The following is a 9058-nucleotide window of genomic DNA, read 5'->3' as shown; positions in this document are numbered from 1 at the left end:
AGTATTGTGTGTGTGTGTTAGGGACAATTGAGGTCACACTCACTGTATCATCATTAATAGCCCTTAAGTCATGAACCTTTCTGTAAGTGTCAGCAAACCCTTGAGTCCTTTTTTTTCCTAATGGGATACAAAATGGTGTCGCAGGGGGAAGATCTTTGCAGTCCAGGGGGGTTTCTTTGCACCAGAACCCCTGCCTTAACATACTCTCTAATATCTCTGCTCAGGGCCATTGATTTGGCTAGGCTCAAGGGGTATTGCTTTAAACAAGGAGGAGTGGTTCCTTCTTTCATTTTCATCATGACAGGGGGAATGGGCAGCCGACCCACATCAGTTTTTCCCTTTGCCCAAACAGTGTCTGGCACCTGTCCCATTTCCTCATCCTCAGGCATTTTGGTGTCAGGTGTTAGTATCACCACTTTTGTCATATACACCATTGCCGCAATCTTACACAAATGTTTATCTGAGCGGGGACTTGTGACTGTAATACCCTCAGGAGAGTACTGTATGATTGCAGGGATCGCACTCAGCACATCTGCTCCCAGTAAATTCATAGGGGTATTGTCACTAACAATAAGTTTTGTAAGTACCACAATTCCAGCACCTCACTGTTTCTATGTCCTTAGGTCCCTTATTACGTCTCCACTTTTTTCCTTGTGCTCCAGCATACATGACAGGTCGTCTTATAGTCCTTGTTCCTTACTGGGTGGAGGGATTGCAGGAGTTAGGGAGAAATAGAGTAGTATGGGGGTGATAGTAAAAAGAAGGTGAAACATTGTTGTGGTGTTATAGTCCGTTACCTTACAGTAAGTTCCAGTCCAATTCTAGTCTAATTCAGAGTACTTAGAAATATGTACTTTGAAGTATGGATTTGGTAGTGGAGAATTCCAGAGTTGAGGCTGAAGAACCTGCATTGGTAAATTGCAGTGGTGAGCCTTAAGAACCTGTAATGGAGAACACTTGGCATTGGAGAATTGCAGAGTTGAGGATGAAGACCCAAAAGTGGAGAATTGCATTGTTGAAGCAGCTGACCTATCCCTACAGTCCCCATTATTAGGAACTGGTCTCCCATATTGTTTGGCTATGCATTTAATGCAAGGCATGCCCTGCCACAAAGTTACATGCACCAGATTAAGCCTTTGAACCCACGTACTGGATGGCCACAGGAAAACCAAGTTCACATTTTTCATTTGGGACTCCCATACTGTTTGATTATGCAATGAATTCAAGACCAGCTCTGCAACAAAATTGCATGCACCCCAATAACACAGTGGAACAGACGTCCTGGATGGCTACATGAAACCAAAGGTCCTATTGTTATGAATTTTGAACTCCCATACAGTTTGCCCATGAAGTGAATGCAAGCCCTGCTACAAATTTAGACCCACCACAATAACCCAAAACACAGATGTCCTGGACGGCCACAGGAGATCAAAGTTCCCATTATGCTTTTTGTTATTACTCCCATACTGTTTGCTTATGCATTGAATGCAAGGCCTGCCCTGCACCAAAGTAACATGCACCCCAATAACCCTTGGAACACTTGTTGAGTTCAGGAGTTGCAAAGGTTATGTTTGCAAGAAAGGAAGATGCAGTTGGTGCCCACAAAAAATACTTCAACAGATACCTAGATGGACAACCAATGAAATGCAATCTTCCTTTGAATGGTAGTGTGATAACATCAGACCAGCTCATACTTCTAAGTTTAAGTAACACCTCATCAAAGAAGGAAGGTAAATCTAGAAGAAACACAACCTTCTCCTTCAGTGCTGCTTAAAATCCTCCAGTTGAAGTTGATCCTGATACTATCTTAAAAGCACTCTTTAAATCATCAGGGTCATCATTAGTCATCCAACTACCTGCATTTAATATTAATCTCTGATAACACCAACACAACTTGGAGACTGTAATAAGAGACATACCAAATTCACATATGGGCCCAGAGGCTTATTTAAAAAAATTCATTTTTATTTTTGGTTTTTGTTTAGCGCTGATTATCAACAGCAAGTAGTTGATGTTTATAGGAGTCTGTCATCAGACATTGTTCAATTTACCCTATTCCCAGCATTGTAGTACAGTTCACCTTCGTTGTGGGGCAGTTGCGTTATTGCATCATGAATTTCCATTTTCCCCTTGCTCTAATATTTAGATACAGCACGATTATGGTTCAACTGTTATGTCAAGGGAGGCTCCAGTATAGCAGAACCTGGGGCAGCAACTAGATGCATAGCATTAGCCTGAGTAAGATGCTGGGACCGACGTCTCTGCTGAGCAGGAACCTCTGCGGCTGCAGAAGAATGGGAGACTGGAGAGGGCATGGCTTGAGATTCCCCCTGTGCAGTGGCACAAATTTGACGCCTAACAATATCATTCTTAACATCTGAGGTTCTATTTGAAACTCTTGACATGCCATTTGAGTTATCTAATAGTGATGGGCGAACTCGAACAGTAAAGTTTGGTGTACACACTGAACACCTACTGTTTGGGCACGGCCCCTGAACATTGACTTCTCCAGGAAGTTCCTGTTAATGTTTGAGTTTGGCCTCTCAAACATCAGATATTTCCCAGGCTGTCATCTGCATGACAGTGTGAGAAACACCGGCAGCACTGATTGATTATTACCGCTGGTCAGAGAGCTTAGTTACCCATGCTGTCATGGCAGCATGAGCCAGCAGCTGTGCTGGTTGTAAAAATGTTACCACCTGTCACAGAGACATTGGCTGATGTGAGTATCACCTAAGCCTCACGTTTCTGATGACAACAAGAGCAGGCGCCACTGATGGAAGTATTCATCAGACTGCACCTTAACTAAAGATAAATAAGAAGAATAATAAAGAAAATGACGTGAAGTCTGTTTTTTTTTCTTATAACCAGTGCAAGCAGAACTGACAGCTGTGGGTTGCAAACCTCAGCTGTCATCTTTATCATGGCTGGTTATCAAGAATAGAGTTATCCCATCTGAATGGGATCTGAGTTCGGGTACTGTTCTGGTATCCAAACTGAGTTTTTCTAAAATGTTTGGCCATACCCACTGGACCCGAACATCCATAGGATCGCCCATGACTATTATCTAATGCACCTGCTGCTTTTCAAAATTTTATGAAGTATATTTTCACTGCATTGAAAGATTTGTTGTGATTTATATAAATGATATTCTAATATTCTCTCCCGATTTGGGCTCTCATCACGAACATTTCCGTGTAGTATAAGGAAGGTTGAGGGAGAACTATTTGTGATAATAGTGAAATTTGTTTTTTTCTGTTCAGGAAATTTCATTCTTTGGGGTTTAAGATGGATCCTGGGAAGGTGCAGGTAATAATTGATTGGGTTCAACCCCGAGATCTTAAAGCTTTACAACATTTTCTTGAATTCACCAGCTATCATAGGAAATTTATCAAGGGTTTTTCTAAGCTTGCTAAACCTTGTACTGACCTTACATGTAAGAGGATATATCTCAAGGTTTGATTGCTGGATGGTCTCAGGGCTTTTGAAAAACTAAAGAGTATTTCATGTCTCCTCCTGTTCTAATCCAACCCGATCTCCAAGAAAAGTGTAATGTGGAGGTGAATTCTTCGGACATTAAAGTAAGGTTTGCTTTATTACAAGGACCCAAATCTCTGACTAGCCTGTGTCCATATTCTTTTTTTTCTAAAAAAAATACTCGTCTGCAGAAATAAATTATGTTGATAATCATGAGTTACTTGCTGTTAAATTGGCCTTTTAAGAATGGAGACATTTTTTGGAGGGGGAGGTTCATCAAGTTACTGTGGTCACTGATCTCAAGAATCTTGACTTTGAGTTGCTGAGCTCTCATCAGGTGCTTCCCAGTTGCCTTGATTGCTCAACTTCTTGGTTGGGCTGGCAATCTCAGATAGCTGCCAGCCGTAGCTTCACCTCTGTGTGGTTTGTTTCTTCTGTGCCTAGTACTTTGCCTGTTGATTTATCATTGCCTGACCTAGAACCTTGTTCTGACAATTCGTTTGCTTGTCCCCTTTGCTCTGATCCGCTATCCTCATGATATTTTGACTTCCGACCATTACCTGACTACGCCTTGGTCTCTCGCCTCAGTTTATGACATACTGTACCTTCCTGCTTATTGACCTTGGACTCCTTGACAATCCCAACTCACAGCTTGTCCTTGAGAATTGACTCGGTCACACAAAGTATGGTGCAATTAAAAGCCTATACAGTCAGTGTTTGTGAAAAAACTGTACTTGAATAATTTTTTAGCTATTTCTACTTAGTTAACATATCGAAAGTATATAAAAATCACCTCTTACTTTTCAAAGAATTTTTTCCTTGCAGATCTGTGAATCACTTATTATCATTTATAGATTGAGCCATAAATAATTATCACAAAGAGGGAAACTAATTTATCTAAATGACAAGTCTCATAAATTTGCTTTATTCATGTGAGTATTATTATCAGGATCCTGTGAGAATATCTCGTTTTGGTCTGACATTATATAAGATGTCACCATCTGGGAGATTTCGCCTTTACAGGAGAAGCGCCAGCAACACTTACATAGATATAATTTCAGCCATTTGTATTTTTAAGGTAATGCATATTAAGACTTTTTTTAAATATGTAATGACTTTAATTTTTAGATTTTGCAGTGGAATATTATTGTCCTGTTATAGATATATACAGTATAAATTATGTGTGAGGAGAATCAGACTCAAGTCACTCAGATACATATTCTGGGATTCCAAAGTCTATCTGAATATAAACCTCTTCTATTCCTTCTACTTACCCTGAGCTACATTTGTATACTGGTCGGAAACCTTCTCATTATCCTTCTAGTGACCACCATTGACCACCTCAAAATTCCAATGTTTCTCTTCCTCAAACATTTATCCATAGCAGATGTCTTAATGACCACCAGTGTTATCCCCATGATGTTGGACATAATGTTGGTTGAGGAGGGTATTCTGTCCTTGTGGGGTTGTGTGATGCAGTTATATGTATTCGGTATATTTGGATTAATTCAATGTTTGCTCATCGCCATCATGTCCTATGATCGATATTTGGCCATCTGCCATCCATTACGCTATTCTTCTCTAATGAGTCCAGATCTTTGCCTTTGGCTGGTTATTGGGATGTGGCTTGCAGCCAGTGTGGAGACATCAAGTGAGATACTTACCATTATCCAGTTGAAATTCTGTGGCTTGAACTATATCAACCACTTCTTCTGTGACTTTGGTCCAGTTATAGAAATTACCACTTCAGACACTAATATTCTCATGTTACAAGACTATATTTCTTGCATTCTGGGGATATTTTTTCCATTTGTTTTTATCATTACTTCCTACTTTCGCATTTTTTTTGCCATCCTTAAAATTTCTTCAACTAATGGTAGAAGAAAAGCCTTCTCCACGTGTAGCTCCCACCTGACCACAGTGTGTGTCTATTATGGGACTCTGATCGCAGTCTACATGACTCCATCTGATGGGAGCTCATCCAATATCAACAAATACAGATCCCTGCTGTATCTAGTGGTGACACCATTGCTGAATCCCATTATCTACAGTCTGAGGAACAACGAGATCAAGAGAGCGATGCAAAAGATGAAGAGTCGTATCTTTCCAAATGGATGGAGAAAATGAAACTATTATAATATGTAAATATTTCATTCAATTATGATTCTCAGTTTCACAAAGCATCATATAGCGGAATACAGTTTACAATGACATTATTGGTCCAAATGTTTCTGGACGCCTCTTGTTAGAATTTATGATAAAAGTTTACATCTAATTTTCAAGGTTTGAGAAAAATTTTCTCTTCAACGCGTTGAGAGGCTCACCTTGTCATCTACCATCAGTGCTTGATCTCACATACGAAATACATATTCCCAAAGACACTCCATAGACTCTTATTGACAGACTTTCTTATAGAGATAAGTCTGATAGAGCCACAACCGAAAGGCAAGTCCATATAACACATAAGGTTGTAGAGTGAAATGTCCAACAAGCCCCGATACTGTCCTACTGTAAAACTCCTATTCCTGGATCGGAACACTATGTGTCCCAATTTTGTGGAGCATAGCTCTAATGTAGTCACATTGGTATTCTAGTTGGTCAGGAATGTCATTTAAAATATTTGCTTCTCTCATCGCTCGAGGCTATTTGTATTTTTTTTCTTCCAGACCATTTTTAAACGTTTCTTATTTTACTGTCATTTATTCTTTTATTAATATTTTTTTTTCAAGAATTTTAAAAATAGCCTTGTTCAATTTTATCCTCTTTTCTAGAGCAATTCCTTTTCATACTTATAAATTGTCCCTTTAGTGTGTTTTTTAGCCATTCAAGATTATGACAACTGGTGTTGTAGCTGTTTTCGTTCTGACCAAAGTCAGGCATGCCAGATCACCAGTGAGGCCAAATTAGGAGTTTACACCCTTAATTTACAAGCGCTTGGAGACAAAGGAGACTGCACACAGATCGTGGGCAAATCACTTTATCTGATGTAATGAAACACAAGGCAATCTTTTGTACCATTTACAACAAATGTAACTCTATGGAGCTCATGTGGCCCCCACTGCTTACACAGGGTCATACCTTGTTTACCATGTACCCAGAACATGTTGCTGCTGACTACTGAGAACTATTGGTAGCTGTATGTAGTCAATCTGCAGTCTCTGAAACAGGTACAGAGGCCTAGGTGTCACTTTCTTAGGGACTTTTACTGTTTTACCTGGGTAGTGCTGTGCACAGATGAGGCATGATTGTACAAGTTTCGCGGCTGCGTAACTGAAACCAGTAGTGATCCAGAAGGTATCTACTGTACCATGGCACACATGTGACTTTTTGAGGCGTGAGTGAGGCCATGTGTTGCTTGCGCCATGATTGGGAACAGGGACTTCGGTAGGCTCAATTTATCCTTATTCTCCCATACTACATTTGAGTTCAGCTCAGCTCCCATTCTCCCCCAGTGTTCCTTCTCTGTTAGGGCAGCCTGTTGATGGAGGGATTTCGGGACATCTAGGCTCAGTGTGGCTGAAATACGCTGACTCCTTGCCACCGTCCACTGTTCCCTAGGCCACCTTGTTGCTACTTTAGAAGCCTCGTCCGCCCTTCTGTTGCCCTCTACCTCCACGGAGTCACCATTCATGTGGGCTTTTACCTTGACAATGCCAACCTGGACTGGTAACATCAATGCCACCATTAATTGTTTCACCAGCTCTGCATTTTTTATCGGCTTACCGGCTGATGTAAGAAACGCTCTGCTTCTCCAGATAGGGCCATAATCATGGGCTATTCCCCATGAATAATTTGAATCTGTGTAAATATTAGCGACTTTACCTGCAGCGGCTCTACATGCATCAGTGATAGTGTTGAGCGATACCGTTCGATACCCAAAAATATCGTATCGGATGGTATCTCCCGATACGAAAAAAATATCGGGTATCGCCGATTCCGATACCGGAAGTTCCATTCAAGTCAATGGGACTTCCGGTATCGGAATTAAAAAAAGCCCTTTATTTCCTTGTTGGCTAATTCTAAATAAATGAAAACAAATAAGAATCATGTAGAATGTATTGTGGGAGGTGGAGGAGACATTAAAAGCATAGTGGTTTATTCAAATCACATGGCATAGCATTAATTCCAATTTTTTTTTTCAAGACGTTCGGAGTTAAAAAGATATTGACTATGTTAACTTTTTTATATTTAGTCAGATATGTATGTTTCGCAACTTCCATGCTCTTCACCTTCTTTTGTACTTCTCCCACACTTTCTCCTTCATGATCTGCAGCAGTAGCATTTTTTTCATCAACTTTTTCTTCACCTTATTCATCTTCTTCTTCTTCACCTTCTTCCCATTAATTTTTTTTTTCCATTCTTCATATTCTTCTTATTCAGCTATTATTAATTTTCATATGCTATTTCTTCATCTTCTTCCTATTCTTCTTTTTCTTCATTTTCTTATGGTGACAGGCATTCCTGTAGTACTTATCTATAAAAGTTATAAGATTACACCTTACGTTCTGCCTGTCACAAAAGATTTACAACAGGATTTGTCCGCGTTAAGTTTGGCCTGCAGCAGCAGGCATTTTCCAGGGGCACCACGAGGAGGAATGGACTCACCCCCATTTACTGCTTAGTCTTCTTCTGCTTATAATTTTGATTTCTTCTATCCTGATTTTTTGTCTTATGCTTAATGTTCTTCTGCTTTCTGTTCTTCTGCTTTTGCTTCTTCTGCTTCTTGTTCTTCTGTCTTTTGTTCTGTATCATGGTGGTTGTCTTCATGTTCTTTGTCCTCTTGGTCTTATTATTTAGGGTCATATTTCTGGTCTTCTTTGGTGTGGTCTTCAGGGTCGTCATCATCAGGGTCATCGTCATGGAGATCAATAAGGATTACCAAAGACAATTTCAAAAAGCTTGATCTTGGAAATGTAGCAGAAGGTACAATATGGCTGAGAAACTGGCGAGAACCAGCAGACAGTGCTGGCACCCGGATGGGTAGCAGAAGGAACAAGAGCCAATGGCACTACCGAGGACCAACTGACGGTGCTGGACAACGGTTACTAAGCAGAAGGTACCTGTGCTAAAAAGCACTACCCAGGACCAGCTGACGGTGCTGGACCTCGGATACCGAGATGGAGGCACCTAGGCCAAAGGCTGTGGCGAGAACCAGCAGACAGTGCTGGCACTCGGATGGGTAGCAGAAGGAACAAGAGCCAATGGCACTACCGAGGACCAACTGACGGTGCTGTACCACAGTTACTAGGCAGAAGGTACCTGTGCTAAAAAGCACTACCCAGGACCAGCTGACGGTGCTGGACCTCGGATACCGAGATGGAGGCACCTAGGCCAAAGGCTGTGGTGAGAACCAGCAGACACTGCTGGCACCCGGATGGGTAGCAGAAGGAACAAGAGCCAATGGCACTACCGAGGACCAACTGACGGTGCTGGACCACGGTTACTAAGCAGAAGGTACCTGTGCTAAAAAGCACTACCAAGGACCAGCTGACGGTGCTGGACCTCGGATACCAAGATGGAGGCACCTAGGCCAAAGGCTCTGGCGAGAACCAGCAGACAGTGCTGGAACCCGGGTGGGTAG

General features: G+C 41.3%; 1 protein-coding gene across 1 annotated transcript; it reads left to right on the top strand.

Moving 5' to 3' along the window:
- The first annotated feature begins 4656 nt into the window (after window positions 1-4656).
- On the top strand, window positions 4657-5604 carry LOC141049925 (olfactory receptor 5G9-like). The gene has a single exon (XM_073546766.1). It carries the CDS (start codon window positions 4657-4659, stop codon window positions 5602-5604), a length of 948 nt encoding a protein of 315 aa, XP_073402867.1.
- The last annotated feature ends 3454 nt before the right edge of the window (window positions 5605-9058 follow it).

This window comes from Dendrobates tinctorius, unplaced genomic scaffold, assembly GCF_039654945.1.
Source record: "Dendrobates tinctorius isolate UK_male_01 unplaced genomic scaffold, ASM3965494v1 ptg000151l, whole genome shotgun sequence".
NCBI classification, from domain to species: domain Eukaryota; kingdom Metazoa; phylum Chordata; class Amphibia; order Anura; family Dendrobatidae; genus Dendrobates; species Dendrobates tinctorius.
The sequence above is the reverse complement of the archived record's forward strand: the minus strand, read 5'-3'. Positions and strand labels throughout refer to the sequence as shown.

Coding starts and splice junctions, on each gene's coding strand:
- LOC141049925 (XM_073546766.1), top strand. CDS start 4,657: ATGTGTGAGGAGAATCAGACTCAAGTCACTCAGATACATATTCTGGGA.